This window comes from Rutidosis leptorrhynchoides, chromosome 11, assembly GCF_046630445.1.
Source record: "Rutidosis leptorrhynchoides isolate AG116_Rl617_1_P2 chromosome 11, CSIRO_AGI_Rlap_v1, whole genome shotgun sequence".
In the NCBI taxonomy this organism is placed as follows: Eukaryota; Viridiplantae; Streptophyta; class Magnoliopsida; order Asterales; family Asteraceae; genus Rutidosis; species Rutidosis leptorrhynchoides.
Window position 1 is genome coordinate 185,692,730 of NC_092343.1, and position 26,256 is coordinate 185,718,985.

The 26,256-nt window shown below is 33.7% G+C and overlaps 1 protein-coding gene across 1 annotated transcript; it reads left to right on the forward strand.

Annotated features, from left to right (window-relative positions):
- Positions 1-709: 709 nt before the first annotated feature.
- Positions 710-8,401, forward strand: LOC139877577 (citrate synthase, mitochondrial). Its single transcript, XM_071865014.1, has 20 exons — positions 710-823; positions 973-1,036; positions 1,414-1,476; positions 2,813-2,854; positions 3,256-3,321; positions 3,512-3,577; positions 3,716-3,829; positions 4,430-4,493; positions 4,633-4,715; positions 4,972-5,021; positions 5,108-5,185; positions 5,355-5,483; positions 5,599-5,641; positions 5,803-5,889; positions 6,581-6,682; positions 6,832-6,939; positions 7,029-7,079; positions 7,733-7,806; positions 7,882-7,933; positions 8,049-8,401. Exons 2-20 carry the CDS (start codon positions 986-988, stop codon positions 8,139-8,141), a joined length of 1,416 nt encoding a protein of 471 aa, XP_071721115.1. The 5' UTR covers positions 710-823; positions 973-985; the 3' UTR covers positions 8,142-8,401.
- The last annotated feature ends 17,855 nt before the right edge of the window (positions 8,402-26,256 follow it).

Below are 26,256 nucleotides of genomic sequence, written 5' to 3' on the forward strand. Positions count from 1 at the left end.
ATAATGTTTTTCCTTTTAATCCGCTCAAAATTTAAGCGAAAAGTACTCACAACGAATTACTCTACAACCTTTCTTTCCCAATCCTTCTCTCTCCATTCCTTTCCATCATAAAAAAAAACTCGAGTATTCATGAATGATTTTGTTTCCTTTCGTCTCATTTTCTTTCCATCAATAAAACTAACGTGAGAATGCAAAAAAAATAAAATAAAAAATACATGATTGTTAATCCACCCGTTGAAAGCTCCAAAGAAGTTTATTTTTCTTTTAATTGTTAAATAGTTAAAGAGAATTTTAGGAGTTGCAGAAGCGTAGTGATTCATACAGCGTCACTGTTTGATTGGTTATTAGAGCATCTTAAAGAATGGGGTGATTATTTCGCTTCATTTTTAGTCAAATAGTGAAGGATATTCGATTAGTATTGAAAAAAGGGTCTCTTTTTTATCACGAATGTTCAAGACAACGCCTCCAAAATATTTGTTAAAGGCGTTGGCCGTTAAAGCACGGCGAACTACTACAAGTGGTCTAATTTATGACTTGGGCACCAACTTATATTCCAATGGTGGCTATTCGTATTAATCAAAACTCAAAGATCGTGAATAATAAATTAATAACCATTACAATTTAAGTATTTTTTGTTTTAATTAAAAAATCACTTCAATTTAATAATTTTGCTAGGAGGCAAAGATCGACATGTCAACACTGACTGCCTAAAATTCATATTTTTTTACAATTCGATTCAACAAACACACAAATATTCTCGTGGCATCAATCACCTTCCTACCCTTTCATTACACTTCCTTTTCGAATCTTCTAACGATAAAAGGTAAAATCGCAGCAAAACACTTTTAATCGATCGATCATCTAATCATCTGCTGTAGATCTATTATTCGATTTTGTGTTTATCAGATCTGTTATATATATATTTACGATCATACTGTAACGAATCTATCTGTGTGTTCATCAACTGTGCAGTTGATTATAAGCGATGGTGTTCTACAGGAGCGTTTCGCTTCTATCTAAACTCAGAAATCGTGTTGTAAGTTGTTTTTCACATTTTTAATGATTATTATACTTTTGATCATATAATCATATATTCGTATCCTCTGTTTCTTATTTTAGTCAATAAGCTTACAAAAAAACGTTTTAATCATGTATATATTTGTATATGTATTGTGTAATAAGATATTAGAGTGTAATTATAGCTTGATATCATTGTTTATATGCATTCTGCTAGGTAATAGTTTATGGTGATAAACAATAATCTGGTGATTTGTGTTTATTTCAACAGCTGTTATGAAAGAGTAATGTTAGGTTATTTAGTGAATTAATTTTCTGTGAGCATTTTGTTAGGTATTAGTATATGGTGAGGCCATACATGTATCTAATGATCTGGCGATTGTGTTTGTTTAACAGGTTCAGCAGCCAAGTTTGACAAATTCTGTAAGGTGGCTGCAAGTCCAGACCTCATCTGACCTTGTAAGTTTTAGTAATTGATGAATTGGACTGCTATGTATATTATGAACTTATATATATGTACATTATAAGGTCACACTTTATTTATTTGGTGTTGGTGTGTTGCTTTGTATTTAGTACCAGAACTTGACCTAACAATAGTCACATGGGGCTATATGTTAAAAAAATTGAGATTAAGCTCAAATTTAGTAAAATCATGATAGTGCGATTAGTTAGGAGTATCATGTAAAGGTGATGTAGAAGTATAAGGATAATGTGTCATGTTGTATTATATTCCATATTTTTGTAAGCGGAAGATAACACTGGAATATCATGTAAATGTGATGAGAGACATTCTCCATTACGGTCAATCGTTTAATGAGTATGATGAATGTTAAATACACTGCAACTTATTTTATATTTTGCGTCCACATTCTTAATAGATTATAGAACGTAAAAATAGTATTTCACCTGTATTACATTCTTGTAACTTAGAGTGGTTGGGAAGAGCCATACCTGGCAATTGAGACCTATACTCTCAAATTTGGGTCAAATGGGTCAATCTTTCGGGTCAATTGGATTGAAACAAATTAGGCCTGACAATGTAAACCAAAACTTTTAAAAGGTTCAATGAGTTTTTTCTTCAACCTATTGGGTCTTATACAAAATATAAAGAACGGGTCAAATGGGTATCAAATCTTAAAGTTCAATCAATTGAGACAGGTTTAATGGGTCTTGTAAATGGGTCAAATGGGTCGAGCATAACAAGATTAATCAGTCAATCATTTATGAAAGCATTAATGTTTAGATCAATATTATGTATATTAATATTTTATTAATATATAATAAATAATAATAATAAATAATAAATAATAAATAATAATAATAACAAAAACAATATAATATATGTAAAAAATCAAACGTAAATGTATATGACTTGCTCGGAGCTATTTGACCCATTACCCGTTCCTACCTGTTACCCAAACCAACCCAACCCGTTTAGACCCGTTTAAATTTTTTTACATGTGTGACCCATGACCCATTTCAACCCAAAACCATTTTGACCCGTTACCTAAACCGACCCAACCTGACCCGGTTTGCCAGGTATAGGAAGAGCAATGCTTATTATATTTAGTTACATAATTAAATTTTGTTACTTCGACATGTGTTGATGACAAAAGGATTGAAGTTTGCACAAATTTCTGTAGTTATTAATTTTAGTTTGTTTATGTTAGTTCACTATGTTTCAAAACCCTGTTAGTATGTACTTGAACTTTCTTAGCAATTGATTATATAATCTATTTAATACATGCTTTGAGAATTTGACCCTAAAATCTGAACTATGAATCGTTCCTTGCAGGATCTTCATGCTCAGCTTAAGGAATTAATTCCTGAACAGCAGGTACATATCTTACGTTTATGATTGAAGTTTCATGATCAATCTAATAATGTTACTTTCATCTTTTGTTGTTTTCAAATGGTTTTGTATAAACTATTCCACGTCAAATCCTTTGACTATTTAAGTTCATTAAATAATGAACCTTTAAGTAATTAAATTTCGAATTAAACCTGTTAAATTGCTTTCATATAAGTTGCCTTGGTAGCAGCATTCTATATATTCTATGCCTTTGGAATGTAGTTGTTGTTCATATGTAACTGTGATAGCATATTCAGATAGTATAGTGTATCTTCATTGAATTTCCTAACTATTGGACAATAATTACATATTAATTGTATTGAATATTATAGAACTCCTATCTAGTACCATCTCATGTACTTAATAATGGTATTTATTTTGTTCAGGAGCGCCTGAAAAAGATCAAGTCAGAATATGGAAAAGTCCAGTTGGGTAACATTACTGTTGATATGGTAAATAAACTCATCCATGTTATCTTACCTTTTTCCTTTTCATTTTTCATTTGCCTTCTTGCGTTCAAAATTCAAAGGAATCTGTTCAGATCTATTATATGATCATTTTGCCAAGTTGGAATTTTTCTTATGTATACATTACACCATTTTATTTGATACCTATTTTTTCTCTTGTATTACAAATCTAAAGGTACTTGGTGGGATGAGAGGCATGACAGGTTTACTATGGGAAACATCCTTGCTTGATGCAGATGAGGTATAATATAAACTCTTCGTCTATGGATAATACATGTATTTTCTCTAGTGCAACTTGCAATCTTTCAAAATTATAAATACTCATTTTTTTATTTTATTTTATTTTATTTTTTATTTTTTATTTTTTTTTGTTAATCAGGGAATTAGGTTCCGGGGTCTGTCTATACCTGAATGTCAGAAGGTTTTACCAGGTGCAAAGCCTGGTGGAGAGCCATTGCCCGAGGGACTTCTTTGGCTACTATTGACTGGAAAGGTAAACAGCTGTCCGTTTTTGTATGTGTGTGTAAGTGTTATAAAACTCCCTGATTAAAGCCGATCACCCCTTTTTAGCAACCGGCGATCTGATTTTCAAACCGAGTAGTTAATTGGTCAACATCGTTCAGTGTTTCAAAAAAATCAGAAGTAGTTGGTCAAAGTCTGATTTAGTCAGTCAAAATTGATCAAAGTTAATATCGGTCAACATTTCAATATGAATATAAATTACAAATTTAGTGTTCTTGAACAAATGAAGACTATGTATATGTTTCTAGACTTCTATGTTAACGTTTATGTTTATGGATATCTTGTATACTTACACATGATTTTGGAACTTAGTATTAAATATATAAAAATTCCAACTGAATACTCCTCGAGTTGCCGATTACTTTCTCAAAAGTCCCTATCGAGTACTCATCGAGTAGCGATTTTTGCAACCTTAGTGTGTGGTTTAGTTTCTGCATATAACTTTTAGTATCTTTGCTCACAGCTAGGTTCTGATTTGTAGTCACCATTATATTTGTACTCCCCCCTATCTCCTTTTTTCAATTATTAATATTTAATATTTATATACTTGAATACTTGTTTTTAAAACTAGGTACCAACTAAAGAACAAGTGGATGCTTTATCCAAGGAACTCCGAAGTCGTGCCACTATTCCAGGTTTTTTGCTTTTCATCAACCTTTATTAGTGAACTCTTTTATAATATTAAGCATGCTTATTTATCTGTATAGCTTTTCTATTGGCTATATTGAATATTGATATTATTTAGTTAACTCTAAACTGTGCTTGTTGTTGCAGAGTATGTGTATAAAGCCATCGACGCCCTACCCGTTACATCTCATCCCATGACTCAGTTTACTACTGGTGTTATGGCTCTTCAGGTTTATTTAAAACTATACCTGCTGCATTGTATTGAGGATTATGATTATGACAATCATTTAACATTGCACGGTTTTCTTAAGAAGTTTTCTAACGTTAGGCTATACAAAAGTGTATTCAATATTGTTTTGCTATACTAGTAGCATTGTATTGAATCACTAAAATCTATTGATTTCACATACTCTTTTAAATTAACTGAAATCATACAATCCTGCTAGTGTCCTATAAATTTTAGTTATAAACTTGTTTATATTTCAGGTAGAAAGTGAGTTTTCAAAAGCATATGAGAAGGGGATCCATAAATCCAAGTGAGTTTATTCAGAGTATTTATCTTTTACAAAAAAATCATTATACTTATGCCGAATTACATATGTAAACTTTATTCTGATTATAGATACTGGGAGCCGACATACGAGGACTCTCTTTCATTGATTGCCCAAGTCCCAGCTGTAGCTGCTTATATCTATCGCAGGTATATAGTAATGGTTTCTATTGTACTTTCATAAATTTACTTTTTGACCACATCTGTATGTATTTATAATTGTTGGTTTTTGTTTATATAAGGATGTTGTTTTGTACTTGGTGAAATTGAAATTTTCTTTTGCTGGATACTAATTGTGAATTTAATCACTTTTTTGAAGGATATACAAAAACGGAGAAAGGATACCAGCCGATGAGTCGCTAGATTATGGTGGCAATTTCGCCCACATGCTTGGATTCGATGGTTCCGAAATGCAAGAGCTTATGAGGCTCTATGTCACTATCCATAGGTCTGATCATAGCAGCTTCAAAACCTTATCAGATTTTTTTTACTCCTTTACACATATAGTTTTTGAGCCTACATTTGAGAATATATGTTTATAATTGAAACTTGAAATCTTGCAGTGACCATGAAGGTGGAAACGTAAGTGCTCATACTGGTCATCTTGTAAGTATCTTGCCCTTTTTCCATGCATATACCTTAAAGTTTTATGTTTTTGACGTTACAGTTGTATATATAGAAATTATACAAGCGTGGTCCTGTTCTTGAAGTTGTTTTCAGTTATCATTCAGAATACTATGTCTAACTGTTTTTTTATGCTCATCAAGGTTGCTAGTGCACTCTCGGATCCGTATCTCTCATTTGCTGCAGCATTGAATGGTCTAGCTGGACCCCTTCATGGTCTGGCTAATCAGGTACACATTTTTTTGGCGGTCTTCACGTCACATTTTTTATGCATTTTATATCTACATTTAACTGTGCCCTGGAGACATGGTTGAGTCACATATTCTATATGCATGTTTTTGAGGCTAATGATTATTTCGGTCTGTGAGATGATCTTGTATGTTGTTGTGTGCGGACTCCAGGATTATTGCTACATAGTACATATGCAAGTAGAAAATTCTTGCATCTGTATTAGGAGTGTTGAATATTTGGTTTCAAACCGATTAACTCGAAAACCGAAAAGAACCAAACCGAATTTTAATTTGGTTTTCCATTCGGTTTTTGAATTTTAACTCGGTTTCCGGTTTTACATTTTTATTCGGTTCAACCCAAAACTGAAATTAAAACCAAATTCCACTAATAATATATTAATTTATTAATAATTAATATATATCGACGAAAGACTCATTATAAAATCAAAAGTCGAATTTAAAAGTGATTTGTTATATGAATATTTTGGTTACAGTATGGTTCTTTGAGTTTTCTAGTTTTAACTGAAACCAAACAGAATTCGAATTCAAAATTCGGTTTTCAGTTTGGTTTTGGTTTCGAAATTGAATTCGGTTTCATTTTTGCCTCCAATATTTCAAAACCGAAAACCGAATTGAAGAACCCCCCAATCTTTTGATCACTTTCTTATACATGAGTTATTATTTGGTGCAGGAAGTTCTAGTATGGATAAAGTCTGTGGTAAGTGAATGTGGAGAGGATGTAACCAAGGACCAACTTAAGGACTACATTTGGGAAACTTTAAACAGTGGAAAGGTAAACTTATAAAGTTTGTGTTTTCAGTTTTTAGATATGCAACAATATGGTGGTCCATATCAACTGGTGTCAATTATTCTTTTCATTTGCAAAGTAATCATGTTAAAAGGGTTAATCACATGGTCGCTGTAATTTATCCTGAAATGCAGGTTGTTCCTGGTTTTGGGCATGGTGTTTTACGGAAAACAGATCCCAGATATACGTGTCAACGTGAATTTGCATTGAAACACTTGCCTGATGATCCTCTATTCCAGTTGGTTAGCACCTAGTAGCCGTTAATGCAATCAGCTATTTCCATTTATTACAATCTATTTAACTGTTTTTTCCTTCATTTATTTTTCTATAGGTTTCAAAACTCTATGAAGTGGTGCCACCGATTCTATTGGAACTTGGCAAGGTAAGCTGCTCTTTAGAGTATTTATTATGTAAAGAATACAAGAAAATGTCTTCGGTTATTACCGTTTTGGGTCCCTTTTAGAAAAAAAGAGGGTCATGGGCCCCCTCGTTGTAGCGAGACGGTTTTCATCTTACAAAACTACAAAAGTACAAAACAATATGTTTCCCATTAGTAAATTTAACCTGTAATGAGCCCCTAATGGAACCTAGAAAAACAATAACCTGGTTCAACACTTCAACGTACCCGATACACGTAATATAATCTTTAATAATTAAACTAATCAAATTGACTATGTTACCGAGCCCACGTAATTTGGATCCTTTTGTTTATCAATAGTATAATGTGGGAAAAGAAGCGGAAAAAAATTTGTAGAGAAAAAAATTGTATTGAAAGTGAAGAAAAGGTAAAAGAAAAAAAAAAAATTCCAAATTTACCAAAATACCCCTGTGAAAAGGAACTATGAACGTTAATGTTAACAGGGGTAGTTTGGTAAATATACATCATGCGTAAATAGTATAAGAGTAATTAGTGTAGAGTAATGCATATCATCAGATATATACTAAATGATATGCATATTGTGAATTCCTTTTACACAGAATGAATGAACTTAGATGTCAATTTCTCAACTTTGATATTGGAATCATACGTTGCAGGTGAAGAACCCTTGGCCCAATGTTGATGCTCATAGTGGTGTGTTGCTCAACTACTACGGTTTGACTGAAGCAAGGTATGCACCTTACGTTTTAAAAAAATCATCACTCTTTCTTACACATTTTTGGTTATTAAATTTTAACACTATCAGATATTACACGGTTCTCTTTGGTGTTTCGAGGGCAATTGGAATATGTTCTCAGGTTATTCGCCTACTTTCAGCATCTTCAACTAAAGTCCATCAATGTTTGTATTATTGTATTTCTTATAAGCTAGTCTAATCCTTGTTATATTATTTTAATTTGATTCTTGTTATAGTTGATATGGGATCGAGCTCTTGGGTTGCCATTGGAGAGGCCGAAAAGTGTTACAATGGAATGGCTTGAAAACCATTGCAAGAAATCTGCTTAACTTTGTTAATTAAAAGTTCTACTTTTCATTTTTTTGATATTCCAAATAATAATGATTGCTTGTAGATACGCGGTAGCCGTATGAAAACGTCTCATTATGAGAACTTGGAAGTAGCAAGTGGAGAGTTTCTTTATTTGAGTACTATTTTGTTATGTTACAGGCTTACTGTTTTATTGACGGTACAATATAGATATATGAGGATACATTTTCACATTTTTAACGTTAAGGAAACCATTTAATGTTAATATTCTTGCTCAAATGCATACCAACATGCATGTACCAAGAAATAATACGGGGTATGCTTTAGCACTGTTGTTACTGGTACATCATTATGTTTCTCCGTTATATATCTAAGAAATTAAACCAACAATATGCAAATTTCTAAAATATCAATTATATATTGAAATGTCCCGTTCTTATTGATTAAAAACGTTTCATATTAATTGATTTCGTTGCGAGGTTTTGACCTCTATATGAGACGTTTTTCAAAGACTGCATTCATTTTAAAACAAACCATAACCTTTATTTCATCAATAAAGGTTTAAAAAGCTTTACGTAGATTATCAAATAATGATAATCTAAAATATCCTGTTTACACACGACCATTACATAATGGTTTACAATACAAATATGTTACAACAAAATAAGTTTCTTGAATGCAGTTTTTACACAATATCATACAAACATGGACTTCAAATCTCGTCCTTATTTAAGTATGCGACAGCGGAAGCTATTAATAATCACCTGAGAATAAACATGCTTAAAACGTCAACAAAAATGTTGGTGAGTTATAGGTTTAACCTATATATATCAAATCATAATAATAGACCACAAGATTTCATATTTCAATACACATCCCATACATAGAGATAAAAGTCATTCATATAGTGAACACCTGGTAACCGACATTAACAAGATGCATATATAAGAATATCCCCATCATTCCGGGACACCCTTCGGATATGATATAAATTTCGAAGTACTAAAGCATCCGGTACTTTGGATGGGGCTTGTTGGGCCCGATAGATCTATCTTTAGGATTCGCGTCAATTAGGGTGTCTGTTCCCTAATTCTTAGATTACCAGACTTAATAAAAAGGGGCATATTCGATTTCGATAATTCAACCATAGAATGTAGTTTCACGTACTTGTGTCTATTTTGTAAATCATTTATAAAACCTGCATGTATTCTCATCCCAAAAATATTAGATTTTAAAAGTGGGACTATAACTCACTTTCACAGATTTTTACTTCGTCGGGAAGTAAGACTTGGCCACTGGTTGATTCACGAACCTATAACAATATATACATATATATCAAAGTATGTTTAAAATATATTTACAACACTTTTTAATATATTTTGATGTTTTAAGTTTATTAAGTCAGCTGTCCTCGTTAGTAACCTACAACTAGTTGTCCACAGTTAGATGTACAGAAATAAATCGATAAATATTATCTTGAATCAATCCACGACCCAGTGTATACGTATCTCAGTATTGTGTAGTGACCCGAACTTTTCCATGTTTATATATATTAATTGAGATTGATATTTACATGATTAAATGTTTCCAACATGTTAAGCAATCAAACTTGTTAAGACTTGATTAATTGAAATAGGTTTCATATAGACAATTGACCACCCAAGTTGACCGGTGATTCACGAACGTTAAAACTTGTAAAAAAACTATATGATGACATATATATGGTTATATATATAGTTAACATGATATTATGATAAGTAAACATATCATTAATTATATTAACAATGAACTACATATGTAAAAACAAGACTACTAACTTAATGATTTTGAAACGAGACATATATGTAACGTTTATCGTTGTAACGACATTTAATGTATATATATCATATTAAGAGATATTCGTACATCATAATATCATGATAATATAATAATTTAAAATCTCTTTTAATATTATAAACATTGGGTTAACAACATTTAACAAGATCGTTAACCTAAAGGTTTCAAAACAACACTTACATGTAACGACTAACGATGACTTAACGACTCAGTTAAAATGTATATACATGTAGTGTTTTAATATGTATTTATACACTTTTGAAAGACTTCAATACACTTATCAAAATACTTCTACTTAACAAAAATGCTTACAATTACATTCTCGTTCAGTTTCATCAACAATTCTACTCGTATGCACCCGTATTCGTACTCGTACAATACACAGCTTTTAGATGTATGTACTATTGGTATATACACTCCAATGATCAGCTCTTAGCAGCCCATGTGAGTCACCTAACACATGTGGGAACCATCATTTGGCAACTAGCATGAAATATCTCATAAGATTACAAAAATATGAGTAATCATTCATGACTTATTTACATGAAAACAAAATTACATATCCTTTATATCTAATCCATACACCAACGACCAAAAACACCTACAAACACTTTCATTCTTCAATTTTCTTCATCTAATTGAACTCTCTCAAGTTCTATCTTCAAGTTCTAAGTGTTCTTCATAAATTCCAAAAGTTCTAGTTTCATAAAATCAAGAATACTTTCAAGTTTGCTAGCTCACTTCCAATCTTGTAAGGTGATCATCCAACCTCAAGAAATCTTTGTTTCTTACAGTAGGTTATCATTCTAATACAAGGTAATAATCATATTCAAACTTTGGTTCAATTTCTATAACTATAACAATCTTATTTCAAGTGATGATCTTACTTGAACTTGTTTTCGTGTCATGATTTTGCTTCAAGAACTTTGAGCCATCCAAGGATCCATTGAAGCTAGATCCATTTTTCTCTTTTCCAGTAGGTTCATCCAAGGAACTTAAGGTAGTAATGATGTTCATAACATCATTTGATTCATACATATAAAGCTATCTTATTCGAAGGTTTAAACATGTAATCACTAGAACATAGTTTAGTTAATTCTAAACTTGTTCGCAAACAAAAGTTAATCCTTCTAACTTGACTTTTAAAATCAACTAAACACATGTTCTATATCTATATGATATGCTAACTTAATGATTTAAAACCTGGAAACACGAAAAACACCGTAAAACCGGATTTACGCCGTCGTAGTAACACCGCGGGCTGTTTTGGGTTAGTTAATTAAAAACTATGATAAACTTTGATTTAAAAGTTGTTATTCTGAGAAAATGATTTTTATTATGAACATGAAACTATATCCAAAAATTATGGTTAAACTCAAAGTGGAAGTATGTTTTCTAAAATGGTCATCTAGACGTCGTTCTTTCGACTGAAATGACTACCTTTACAAAAACGACTTGTAACTTATTTTTCCGACTAGAAACCTATACTTTTTTTGTTTAGATTCATAAAATAGAGTTCAATATGAAACCATAGCAATTTGATTCACTCAAAACGGATTTAAAATGAAGAAGTTATGGGTAAAACAAGATTGGATAATTTTTCTCATTTTAGCTACGTGAAAATTGGTAACAAATCTATTCCAACCATAACTTAATCAACTTGTATTATATATTATGTAATCTTGAGATACCATAGACACGTATACAATGTTTCGACCTATCATGTCGACACATCTATATATATTTCGGAACAACCATAGACACTCTATATGTGAATGTTGGAGTTAGCTATACAGGGTTGAGGTTGATTCCAAAATATATATAGTTTGAGTTGTGATCAATACTGAGATACGTATACACTGGGTCGTGGATTGATTCAAGATAATATTTATCGATTTATTTCTGTACATCTAACTGTGGACAACTAGTTGTAGGTTACTAACGAGGACAGCTGACTTAATAAACTTAAAACATCAAAATATATTAAAAGTGTTGTAAATATATTTTGAACATACTTTGATATATATGTATATATTGTTATAGGTTCGTGAATCAACCAGTGGCCAAGTCTTACTTCCCGACGAAGTAAAAATCTGTGAAAGTGAGTTATAGTCCCACTTTTAAAATCTAATATTTTTGGGATGAGAATACATGCAGGTTTTATAAATGATTTACAAAATAGACACAAGTACGTGAAACTACATTCTATGGTTGAATTATCGAAATCGAATATGCCCCTTTTTATTAAGTCTGGTAATCTAAGAATTAGGGAACAGACACCCTAATTGACGCGAATCCTAAAGATAGATCTATTGGGCCTAACAAACCCCATCCAAAGTACCGGATGCTTTAGTACTTCGAAATTTATATCATATCCGAAGGGTGTCCCGGAATGATGGGGATATTCTTATATATGCATCTTGTTATTGTCGGTTACCAGGTGTTCACCATATGAATGATTTTTATCTCTATGTATGGGATGTGTATTGAAATATGAAATCTTGTGGTCTATTGTTACGATTTGATATATATAGGTTAAACCTATAACTCACCAACATTTTTGTTGACGTTTTAAGCATGTTTATTCTCAGGTGATTATTAAGAGCTTCCGCTGTCGCATACTTAAATAAGGACAAGATTTGGAGTCCATGCTTGTATGATATTGTGTAAAAACTGCATTCAAGAAACTTATTTTGTTGTAACATATTTGTATTGTAAACCATTATGTAATGGTCGTGTGTAAACAGGATATTTTAGATTATCATTATTTGATAATCTACGTAAAGCTTTTTAAACCTTTATTGATGAAATAAAGGTTATGGTTTGTTTAAAAATGAATGCAGTCTTTGAAAAACGTCTCATATAGAGGTCAAAACCTCGCAACGAAATCAATTAATATGGAACGTTTTTAATCAATAAGAACGGGACATTTCAGTTGGTATCAGAGCGTTGGTCTTAGAGAACCAGAAAATTTGCATTAGTGTGTCTTATCGAGTTTGTTAGGATGCATTAGTGAGTCTGGACTTCGACCGTGTTTTCTTTAAAAATGATTGCTTAACATTTTTGTTGGAAACTATATATTTTTAACATATGAATATTATGTGATATATTAATCTCTTAACGTGTTTGATATTATGTGATAGATGTCTACCTCTAGAACAAGTCCCATTGACTCACCTAATAATAATGAAGAGTCAAATGTAAATTGGAATGATTCGTGGACTGATTCACAAGTTCCCGAAGAGGAACCGGAAGAAGAGTCGGAACCGGAAGAAGAATCGGAACCGGAAGAAGAATCGGAACCGGATGAAGAAATAGAACCGGTGGGGGAAATAATAAAACGGTTAAGTAAAAGAAAATCCTCAACCAACCGACCAAAGTTAATTATGGTCAATGGTGTTTCCGCCAAGGAAGCAAAATATTGGGAGGATTACCAATTCTCCGATGAATCGGATTTCGACGAGAATTCCGATGATGTTATAGAAATTACCCCAACTGAATTTAAAAAGGCAAAAGGAAATAATAAGAGAAAGGGCATAAAAATAGAGAAATCTAATTCCAACCCCGATGAACTTTATATGTATCGTCAACCCCCGAAGTCCTTAAGTTGTAACAATGACCCGGGAACCTCTAAACCACCAGGTTTTTCTAAACCAATGTGGACAACGACGGCTCGTATTAGGGGAACATCATATATCCCTAGAAACTTGGCAAAACGAACCAAAACCGAAGAAGAAGAAACGAGCGAGTCGGAATAAGATAGTTGTATTCGTGTGGTGTAATATATGGAATATAGTGTTCTTATGCTTTATGATATATGTAAAAATTGCTTGTATTAATAAGTATTTTTTTTATGAATCTAACTCTTGTCTATTTTACAGTTTAAAAACACAAAATGGATAGACAACCCAATATTTTAAGAGACCTACCCGGAGACATGATTGATGAAATCTTGTCTAGAGTCGGCCAGAATTCTTCGGCACAACTATTTAAGGCGAGATCAGTTTGTAAGACATTCGAAGAACGTTCCAAGAATGTCTTGGTTTATAAGAGACTTTCGTTTGAAAGATGGGGGATATCACATTGGGAAACCCATAAGTTACGATGTGTTTACTTTGACGCATATATTGCGGGGAACCCAAATGCTATTTTACGCAACGGGTTAAGAAATTATTTTGACTCAATATATCCGAATATTGGACTTCGTGATTTAGAAAAAGCGGCTAACATGCAACATAAAGAAGCATGTTATGCTTACGGATTAGTAATGTTCGCTTCTCACCAAAGTGAGAATAAGAACATCGGGCTACAACTATTAAACAAAACGTTTCCACAAGTGACGGAGTCGGTAATTGGGGTAAGAAATGAGGTTTTTAGATTATTACGGGACTGTTGGACATTACGTAACCCTCGTCCCTTTGATGACGTTACAACACGCTGTCTTATCAACGGCCATAACGGTTATGTTGCACAAGACCAAGGATGGGAAGTAGTCCTAGTAAAACCAGAATGCATGACTTGTTTCTGGACGTATGAATTACGTGTCTTTATTGCCTTTGCTGAACGACTTGTGTACTAGCTAGAATTGTCTTCACAACTATCTTGTATCAAAGTTATTGTGTGCTATATTTCATGCTTTATGTAAAATAAGCGGTATTGTAAGTTTGTAAAATATTGTATAAAAGTTTGAACGCGAAATATTATTATAATCAGTTTTTCATATGGAATTGTAGTAGTTGAATTGTATATTAGCTACTAAGTATGAACTTAACGGGTAGGTACTACCCGAATTTAAACTTATAAAACGCTAATATGAAGAAAAAGCTTTTATAAATGAGTTCATATTATGCTACGAAATACTATTAACTACTCTTAATATTCTGTATGATTAACTTGTTCCATTTAACTATTTTGAAGGAAATGGCACCGACTACTCGACACACCGTGAATATGAATGAAGAGGAATTCCGTACTTTTCTAGCTTCAAACATAGCTGCAGTACAGGCTGCGCTACATACCAACAATAACCTTGGATCTAGCAGTACAGGAAATCGTGTAGGATGCACCTACAAAGAATTCACTGCCTGCAAACCTTTGGAATTTGATGGAACCGAAGGACCGATCGGATTGAAACGGTGGACCGAGAAGGTTGAATCGGTGTTTGCCATAAGTAAGTGTACTGAAGAGGACAAAGTGAAGTACGCTACGCATACCTTCACAGGTTCTGCGTTAACATGGTGGAATACCTATCTAGAGCAAGTGGGACAAGATGATGCGTACGCACTACCGTGGTCAGCATTCAAGCACTTGATGAACGAGAAGTACCGTCCCAGAACCGAGGTCAATAAGCTCAAGACAGAACTTAGAGGGTTACGAACCCAAGGATTTGATATTACCACGTACGAAAGACGATTCACAGAATTGTGCCTATTGTGTCCGGGAGCATTCGAAGATGAGGAAGAGAAGATCGACGCGTTTGTGAAAGGATTACCGGAAAGAATCCAAGAAGATATAAGTTCACACGAGCCCGCCTCCATACAACAGGCATGTAGAATGGCTCACAAACTAGTGAACCAGATTGAAGAAAGAATTAAAGAACAGACTGCTGAAGAGGCCAATGTGAAGCAAGTCAAAAGAAAGTGGGAGGAAAACGGTGATAAGAATCACCAATACAACAACAACAGCAATTACAACAATAATCGCAACAATTATCCCAACAATCGCAACATCAATCGCAACTACAACAAACGGCCCAACAACAACAACAACAACAACAACAACAGCAACTACAACAATCATCCCAACAACAATAATAACCGCAACAACAACAACAATCAGAAGCAACTATGCCAAAGGTGTGAAAAGAATCACTCGGGGTTCTGCACCAAATTTTGCAACAAGTGTAAAAGAAATGGTCATAGCGCGGCGAAGTGTGAGGTCTACGGACCAGGGGTTAATAGAACGAAAGGAACAAATGGTGTCGGAACGAGTAATGGCGGAGCAAGTAGTGTCGGAGCAAGTTATGCCAATGTAGTTTGTTATAAATGTGGAAAACCAGGCCACATTATTAGAAATTGCCCGAACCAGGAGAACACGAATGGACAAGGCCGTGGAAGAGTTTTCAATATTAATGCGGTAGAGGCACAGGAAGACCCGGAGCTTGTTACGGGTACGTTTCTTATTTACAATAAATCTGCTTACGTTTTATTTGATTCGGGTGCGGATAGAAGCTATATGAGTAGAGATTTTTGTGCTAAATTAAGTTGTCCATTGACGCCTTTGGATAGTAAATTTTTACTCGAATTAGCAAATGGTAAATTAATTTCAGCAGATAATATATGTCGGAATCGAGAAATTAAACTGGTTAGCGAAACATTTAAGATTGATTTGATACCAGTAGAGTTAGGGAGTTTTGATGTGATAATCGGTATGGACTGGTTGAAAGAAGTGAAAGCGGAGATCGTTTGTTACAAAAATGCAATTCGCATTATACGAGAAAAAGGAAAACCCTTAATGGTGTACGGAGAAAAGGGCAACACGAAGCTACATCTTATTAGTAATTTGAAGGCACAAAAACTAATAAGAAAAGGTTGCTATGCTGTTCTAGCACACGTCGAGAAAGTACAAACTGAAGAAAAGAGCATCAATGATGTTCCCATTGCAAAAGAATTTCCCGATGTATTTCCGAAAGAATTACCGGGATTACCCCCACATCGATCCGTTGAATTTCAAATAGATCTTGTACCAGGAGCTGCACCAATAGCTCGTGCTCCTTACAGACTCGCACCCAGCGAGATGAAAGAACTGCAAAGCCAATTACAAGAACTTTTAGAGCGTGGTTTCATTCGACCAAGCACATCACCGTGGGGAGCTCCTGTTTTGTTTGTCAAGAAGAAAGATGGTACATTCAGGTTGTGTATCGACTACCGAGAGTTGAACAAACTTACCATCAAGAACCGCTACCCACTACCGAGAATCGACGACTTATTTGATCAACTACAAGGCTCGTCTGTTTATTCAAAGATTGACTTACGTTCCGGGTATCATCAAATGCGGGTGAAAGAAGATGATATTCCAAAGACTGCTTTCAGAACACGTTACGGTCATTACGAGTTTATGGTCATGCCGTTTGGTTTAACTAATGCACCAGCTGTGTTCATGGACCTTATGAACCGAGTGTGTGGACCATACCTTGACAAGTTTGTCATTGTTTTCATTGATGACATACTTATTTACTCAAAGAATGACCAAGAACACGGTGAACATTTGAGAAAGGTGTTAGAAGTATTGAGGAAGGAAGAATTGTACGCTAAGTTTTCAAAGTGTGCATTTTGGTTGGAAGAAGTTCAATTCCTCGGTCACATAGTGAACAAAGAAGGTATTAAGGTGGATCCGGCAAAGATAGAAACTGTTGAAAAGTGGGAAACCCCGAAAACTCCGAAACACATACGCCAGTTTTTAGGACTAGCTGGTTACTACAGAAGGTTCATCCAAGACTTTTCCAGAATAGCAAAACCCTTGACTGCATTAACGCATAAAGGGAAGAAATTTGAATGGAATGATGAACAAGAGAAAGCGTTTCAGTTATTGAAGAAAAAGCTAACTACGGCACCTATATTGTCATTGCCTGAAGGGAATGATGATTTTGTGATTTATTGTGACGCATCAAAGCAAGGTCTCGGTTGTGTATTAATGCAACGAACGAAGGTGATTGCTTATGCGTCTAGACAATTGAAGATTCACGAACAAAATTATACGACGCATGATTTGGAATTAGGCGCGGTTGTTTTTGCATTAAAGACTTGGAGGCACTACTTATATGGGGTCAAAAGTATTATATATACCGACCACAAAAGTCTTCAACACATATTTAATCAGAAACAACTGAATATGAGGCAGCGTAGGTGGATTGAATTATTGAATGATTACGATTTTGAGATTCGTTACCACCCGGGGAAGGCAAATGTGGTAGCCGATGCCTTGAGCAGGAAGGATAGAGAACCCATTCGAGTAAAATCTATGAATATAATGATTCATAATAACATTACTACTCAAATAAAGGAGGCGCAACAAGGAGTTTTAAAAGAGGGAAATTTAAAGGATGAAATACCCAAAGGATCGGAGAAGCATCTTAATATTCGGGAAGACGGAACCCGGTATAGGGCTGAAAGGATTTGGGTACCAAAATTTGGAGATATGAGAGAAATGGTACTTAGAGAAGCTCATAAAACCAGATACTCAATACATCCTGGAACGGGGAAGATGTACAAGGATCTCAAGAAACATTTTTGGTGGCCGGGTATGAAAGCCGATGTTGCTAAATACGTAGGAGAATGTTTGACGTGTTCTAAGGTCAAAGCTGAGCATCAGAAACCATCAGGTCTACTTCAACAACCCGAAATCCCGGAATGGAAATGGGAAAACATTACCATGGATTTCATCACTAAATTGCCAAGGACTGCAAGTGGTTTTGATACTATTTGGGTAATAGTTGATCGTCTCACCAAATCAGCACACTTCCTACCAATAAGAGAAGATGACAAGATGGAGAAGTTAGCACGACTGTATTTGAAGGAAGTCATCTCCAGACATGGAATACCAATCTCTATTATCTCTGATAGGGATGGCAGATTTATTTCAAGATTCTGGCAGACATTACAGCAAGCATTAGGAACTCGTCTAGACATGAGTACTGCCTATCATCCACAAACTGATGGGCAGAGCGAAAGGACGATACAAACGCTTGAAGACATGCTACGAGCATGTGTTATTGATTTCGGAAACAGTTGGGATCGACATCTACCGTTAGCAGAATTTTCCTACAACAACAGCTACCATTCAAGCATTGAGATGGCGCCGTTTGAAGCACTTTATGGTAGAAAGTGCAGGTCTCCGATTTGTTGGAGTGAGGTGGGGGATAGACAGATTACGGGTCCGGAGATTATACAAGAAACTACCGAGAAGATCATCCAAATTCAACAACGGTTGAAAACCGCCCAAAGTCGACAAAAGAGCTACGCTGACATTAAAAGAAAAGATATAGAATTTGAAATTGGAGAGATGGTCATGCTTAAAGTTTCACCTTGGAAAGGCGTTGTTCGATTTGGTAAACGAGGGAAATTAAATCCAAGGTATATTGGACCATTCAAGATTATTGATCGTGTCGGACCAGTAGCTTACCGACTTGAGTTACCTCAACAACTCGTGGCTGTACATAACACTTTCCACGTCTCGAATTTAAAGAAATGTTTTGCTAAAGAAGATCTCACTATTCCGTTAGATGAAATCCAAATCAACGAAAAACTTCAATTCATCGAAGAACCCGTCGAAATAATGGATCGTGAGGTTAAAAGACTTAAGCAAAACAAGATACCAATTGTTAAGGTTCGATGGAATGCTCGTAGAGGACCCGAGTTCACCTGGGAGCGTGAAGATCAGATGAAGAAGAAATACCCGCATCTATTTCCAGAAGATTCATCAACACCTTCAACAGCTTAAAATTTCGGGACGAAATTTATTTAACGGGTAGGTACTGTAGTGACCCGAACTTTTCCATGTTTATATATATTAATTGAGATTGATATTTACATGATTAAATGTTTCCAACATGTTAAGCAATCAAACTTGTTAAGACTTGATTAATTGAAATAGGTTTCATATAGACAATTGACCACCCAAGTTGACCGGTGATTCACGAACGTTAAAACTTGTAAAAAAACTATATGATGACATATATATGGTTATATATATAGTTAACATGATATTATGATAAGTAAACATATCATTAATTATATTAACAATGAACTACATATGTAAAAACAAGACTACTAACTTAATGATTTTGAAACGAGACATATATGTAACGTTTATCGTTGTAACGACATTTAATGTATATATATCATATTAAGAGATATTCGTACATCATAATATCATGATAATATAATAATTTAAAATCTCTTTTAATATTATAAACATTGGGTTAACAACATTTAACAAGATCGTTAACCTAAAGGTTTCAAAACAACACTTACATGTAACGACTAACGATGACTTAACGACTCAGTTAAAATGTATATACATGTAGTGTTTTAATATGTATTTATACACTTTTGAAAGACTTCAATACACTTATCAAAATACTTCTACTTAACAAAAATGCTTACAATTACATTCTCGTTCAGTTTCATCAACAATTCTACTCGTATGCACCCGTATTCGTACTCGTACAATACACAGCTTTTAGATGTATGTACTATTGGTATATACACTCCAATGATCAGCTCTTAGCAGCCCATGTGAGTCACCTAACACATGTGGGAACCATCATTTGGCAACTAGCATGAAATATCTCATAAGATTACAAAAATATGAGTAATCATTCATGACTTATTTACATGAAAACAAAATTACATATCCTTTATATCTAATCCATACACCAACGACCAAAAACACCTACAAACACTTTCATTCTTCAATTTTCTTCATCTAATTGAACTCTCTCAAGTTCTATCTTCAAGTTCTAAGTGTTCTTCATAAATTCCAAAAGTTCTAGTTTCATAAAATCAAGAATACTTTCAAGTTTGCTAGCTTACTTCCAATCTTGTAAGGTGATCATCCAACCTCAAGAAATCTTTGTTTCTTACAGTAGGTTATCATTCTAATACAAGGTAATAATCATATTCAAACTTTGGTTCAATTTCTATAACTATAACAATCTTATTTCAAGTGATGATCTTACTTGAACTTGTTTTCGTGTCATGATTTTGCTTCAAGAACTTTGAGCCATCCAAGGATCCATTGAAGCTAGATCCATTTTTCTCTTTTCCAGTAGGTTCATCCAAGGAACTTAAGGTAGTAATGATGTTCATAACATCATTTGATTCATACATATAAAGCTATCTTATTCGAAGGTTTAAACATGTAATCACTAGAACATAGTTTAGTTAATTCTAAACTTGTTCGCAAACAAAAGTTAATCCTTCTAACTTGACTTTTAAAATCAACTAAACACATGTTCTATATCTATATGATATGCTAACTTAATGATTTAAAACCTGGAAACACGAAAAACACCGTAAAACCGGATTTACGCCGTCGTAGTAACACCGCGGGCTGTTTTGGGTTAGTTAATTAAAAACTATGATAAACTTTGATTTAAAAGTTGTTATTCTGAGAAAATGATTTTTATTATGAACATGAAACTATATCCAAAAATTATGGTTAAACTCAAAGTGGAAGTATGTTTTCTAAAATGGTCATCTAGACGTCGTTCTTTCGACTGAAATGACTACCTTTACAAAAACGACTTGTAACTTATTTTTCCGACTAGAAACCTATACTTTTTTTGTTTAGATTCATAAAATAGAGTTCAATATGAAACCATAGCAATTTGATTCACTCAAAACGGATTTAAAATGAAGAAGTTATGGGTAAAACAAGATTGGATAATTTTTCTCATTTTAGCTACGTGAAAATTGGTAACAAATCTATTCCAACCATAACTTAATCAACTTGTATTATATATTATGTAATCTTGAGATACCATAGACACGTATACAATGTTTCGACCTATCATGTCGACACATCTATATATATTTCGGAACAACCATAGACACTCTATATGTGAATGTTGGAGTTAGCTATACAGGGTTGAGGTTGATTCCAAAATATATATAGTTTGAGTTGTGATCAATACTGAGATACGTATACACTGGGTCGTGGATTGATTCAAGATAATATTTATCGATTTATTTCTGTACATCTAACTGTGGACAACTAGTTGTAGGTTACTAACGAGGACAGCTGACTTAATAAACTTAAAACATCAAAATATATTAAAAGTGTTGTAAATATATTTTGAACATACTTTGATATATATGTATATATTGTTATAGGTTCGTGAATCAACCAGTGGCCAAGTCTTACTTCCCGACGAAGTAAAAATCTGTGAAAGTGAGTTATAGTCCCACTTTTAAAATCTAATATTTTTGGGATGAGAATACATGCAGGTTTTATAAATGATTTACAAAATAGACACAAGTACGTGAAACTACATTCTATGGTTGAATTATCGAAATCGAATATGCCCCTTTTTATTAAGTCTGGTAATCTAAGAATTAGGGAACAGACACCCTAATTGACGCGAATCCTAAAGATAGATCTATTGGGCCTAACAAACCCCATCCAAAGTACCGGATGCTTTAGTACTTCGAAATTTATATCATATCCGAAGGGTGTCCCGGAATGATGGGGATATTCTTATATATGCATCTTGTTATTGTCGGTTACCAGGTGTTCACCATATGAATGATTTTTATCTCTATGTATGGGATGTGTATTGAAATATGAAATCTTGTGGTCTATTGTTACGATTTGATATATATAGGTTAAACCTATAACTCACCAACATTTTTGTTGACGTTTTAAGCATGTTTATTCTCAGGTGATTATTAAGAGCTTCCGCTGTCGCATACTTAAATAAGGACAAGATTTGGAGTCCATGCTTGTATGATATTGTGTAAAAACTGCATTCAAGAAACTTATTTTGTTGTAACATATTTGTATTGTAAACTATTATGTAATGGTCGTGTGTAAACAGGATATTTTAGATTATCATTATTTGATAATCTACGTAAAGCTTTTTAAACCTTTATTGATGAAATAAAGGTTATGGTTTGTTTAAAAATGAATGCAGTCTTTGAAAAACGTCTCATATAGAGGTCAAAACCTCGCAACGAAATCAATTAATATGGAACGTTTTTAATCAATAAGAACGGGACATTTCATATTGATCACAACTCAAACTATATATATTTTGGAATCAACCTCAACCCTGTATAGCTAACTCCAACATTCACATATAGAGTGTCTATGGTTGTTCCGAAATATATATAGATGTGTCGACATGATAGGTCGAAACATTGTATACGTGTCTATGGTATCTCAAGATTACATAATATACAATACAAGTTGATTAAGTTATGGTTGGAATAGATTTGTTACCAATTTTCACGTAGCTAAAATGAGAAAAATTATCCAATCTTGTTTTACCCATAACTTCTTCATTTTAAATCCGTTTTGAGTGAATCAAATTGCTATGGTTTCATATTGAACTCTATTTTATGAATCTAAACAGAAAAAGTATAGGTTTATAGTCGGAACAATAAGTTACAAGTCGTTTTTGTAAAGGTAGTCATTTCAGTCGAAAGAACGACGTCTAAATGACCATTTTAGAAAACATACTTCCACTTTGAGTTTAACCATAATTTTTGGATATAGTTTCATGTTCATAATAAAAATCATTTTCTCAGAATAACAACTTTTAAATCAAAGTTTATCATAGTTTTTAATTAACTAACTCAAAACAGCCCGCGGTGTTACTACGACGGCGTAAATCCGGTTTTACGGTGTTTTTCGTGTTTCCAGGTTTTAAATCATTAAGTTAGCATATCATATAGATATAGAACATGTGTTTAGTTGATTTTAAAAGTCAAGTTAGAAGGATTAACTTTTGTTTGCGAACAAGTTTAGAATTAACTAAACTATGTTCTAGTGATTACAAGTTTAAACCTTCGAATAAGATAGCTTTATATGTATGAATCTAATGATGTTATGAACATCATTACTACCTTAAGTTCCTTGGATAAACCTACTGGAAAAGAGAAAAATGGATCTAGCTTCAACGGATCCTTGGATGGCTCGAAGTTCTTGAAGCAGAATCATGACACGAAAACAAGTTCAAGTAAGATCATCACTTGAAATAAGATTGTTATAGTTTTAGAAATTGAACCAAAGTTTGAATATGATTATTACCTTGTATTATAATGATAACCTACTGTAAGAAACAAAGATTTCTTGAGGTTGGATGATCACCTTACAAGATTGGAAGTGAGCTAGCAAACTTGAAAGTATTCTTGATTTTATGTAACTAGAACTTGTAGAATATATGAAGAACACTTAGAACTTGAAGATAGAACTTGAGAGAGATCAATTAGATGAAGAAAATTGAAGAATGAAAGTGTTTGTAGGTGTTTTTGGTCGTTGGTGTATGGATTAGATATAAAGGATATGTAATTTTGTTTTCATGTAAAATAAGTCATGAATGATTACTCATATTTTTGTAATTTTATGAGATATTTCATGCTAGTTGCCAAATGATAGTTCCCACATGTGTTAGGTGACTCACATGGGCTGCTAAGAGCTGATCATTTTAGTGTATATACCAATACTACATACATCTAAAAGCTGTGTATTGTACGAGTACGAATACGGGTGCATACGAGTAGAATTGTTGATGAAACTGAACGAGGATGTAATTGTAAGCATTTTTGTTAAGTAGAAGTATTTTGATAAGTGTATTGAAGTATTTCAAAAGTGTATAAATACATATTAAAACACTACATGTATATACATTTTAACTGAGTCGTTAAGTCATCGTTAGTCGTTACATGTAAGTGTTGTTTTGAAACCTTTAGGTTAACGATCTTGTTAAATGTTGTTAACCCAATGTTTATAATATCAAATGAGATTTTAAATTATTATATTATCATGATATTATCATGTATGAATATCTCTTAATATGATATATATACATTAAATGTCTTTACAACGATAATCGTTACATATATGTCTCGTTTAAAAATCATTAAGTTAGTAGTCTTGTTTTTACATATGTAGTTCATTGTTAATATACTTAATGATATGTTTACTTATCATAGTATCATGTTAACTATATATATATATCCATATATATGTCATCATATAGTTTTTACAAGTTTTAACGTTCGTGAATCACCGGTTAACTTGGGTGGTCAATTGTCTATATGAAACATATTTCAATTAATCAAGTCTTAACAAGTTTGATTGCTTAACATGTTGGAAACATTTAATCATGTAAATATCAATATCAATTAATATATATAAACATGGAAAAGTTCGGGTCACTACAGTACCTACCCGTTAAATAAATTTCGTCCCGAAATTTTAAGGTGTTGAAGGTGTTGACGAATCTTCTGGAAATAGATGCGGGTATTTCTTCTTCATCTGATCTTCACGCTCCCAGGTGAACTCGGGTCCTCTACGAGCATTCCATCGAACCTTAACAATTGGTATCTTGTTTTGCTTAAGTCTTTTAACCTCACGATCCATTATTTCGACGGGTTCTTCGATGAATTGGAGTTTTTCGTTGATTTGGATTTCATCTAACGGAATAGTGAGATCTTCTTTAGCAAAATATTTCTTCAAATTCGAGACGTGGAAAGTGTTATGTACAGCCGCGAGTTGTTGAGGTAACTCAAGTCGGTAAGCTACTGGTCCGACACGATCAATAATCTTGAATGGTCCAATATACCTTGGATTTAATTTCCCTCGTTTACCAAATCGAACAACGCCTTTCCAAGGTGCAACTTTAAGCATGACCATCTCTCCAATTTCAAATTCTATATCTTTTCTTTTAATGTCAGCGTAGCTCTTTTGTCGACTTTGGGCGGTTTTCAACCGTTGTTGAATTTGGATGATCTTCTCGGTAGTTTCTTGTATAATCTCCTGACCCGTAATCTGTCTATCCCCCACTTCACTCCAACAAATCGGAGACCTGCACTTTCTACCATAAAGTGCTTCAAACGGCGCCATCTCAATGCTTGAATGGTAGCTGTTGTTGTAGAAAAATTCTGCTAACGGTAGATGTCGATCCCAACTGTTTCCGAAATCAATAACACATGCTCGTAGCATGTCTTCAAGCGTTTGTATCGTCCTTTCGCTCTGCCCATCAGTTTGTGGATGATAGGCAGTACTCATGTCTAGACGAGTTCCTAATGCTTGCTGTAATGTCTGCCAGAATCTTGAAATAAATCTGCCATCCCTATCAGAGATAATAGAGATTGGTATTCCATGTCTGGAGACGACTTCCTTCAAATACAGTCGTGCTAACTTCTCCATCTTGTCATCTTCTCTTATTGGCAGGAAGTGTGCTGATTTGGTGAGACGATCAACTATTACCCAAATAGTATCAAAACCACTTGCAGTCCTTGGCAATTTAGTGATGAAATCCATGGTAATGTTTTCCCATTTCCATTCCGGGATTTCGGGTTGTTGAAGTAGACCTGATGGTTTCTGATGCTCAGCTTTGACCTTAGAACACGTCAAACATTCTCCTACGTATTTAGCAACATCGGCTTTCATACCCGGCCACCAAAAATGTTTCTTGAGATCCTTGTACATCTTCCCCGTTCCAGGATGTATTGAGTATCTGGTTTTATGAGCTTCTCTAAGTACCATTTCTCTCATATCTCCAAATTTTGG

What these genes read in the sequence shown, in the direction of transcription:
- LOC139877577 (XM_071865014.1), top strand. Translation starts at nt 986, where the DNA reads ATGGTGTTCTACAGGAGCGTTTCGCTTCTATCTAAACTCAGAAATCGT. An exon ending in GTGCTCATACTGGTCATCTT is followed by an intron (nt 5,642 to 5,802) that starts GTAAGTATCTTG and finishes ATGCTCATCAAG; the next exon opens with GTTGCTAGTGCACTCTCGGA. An exon ending in TTCATGGTCTGGCTAATCAG is followed by an intron (nt 5,890 to 6,580) that starts GTACACATTTTT and finishes TATTTGGTGCAG; the next exon opens with GAAGTTCTAGTATGGATAAA.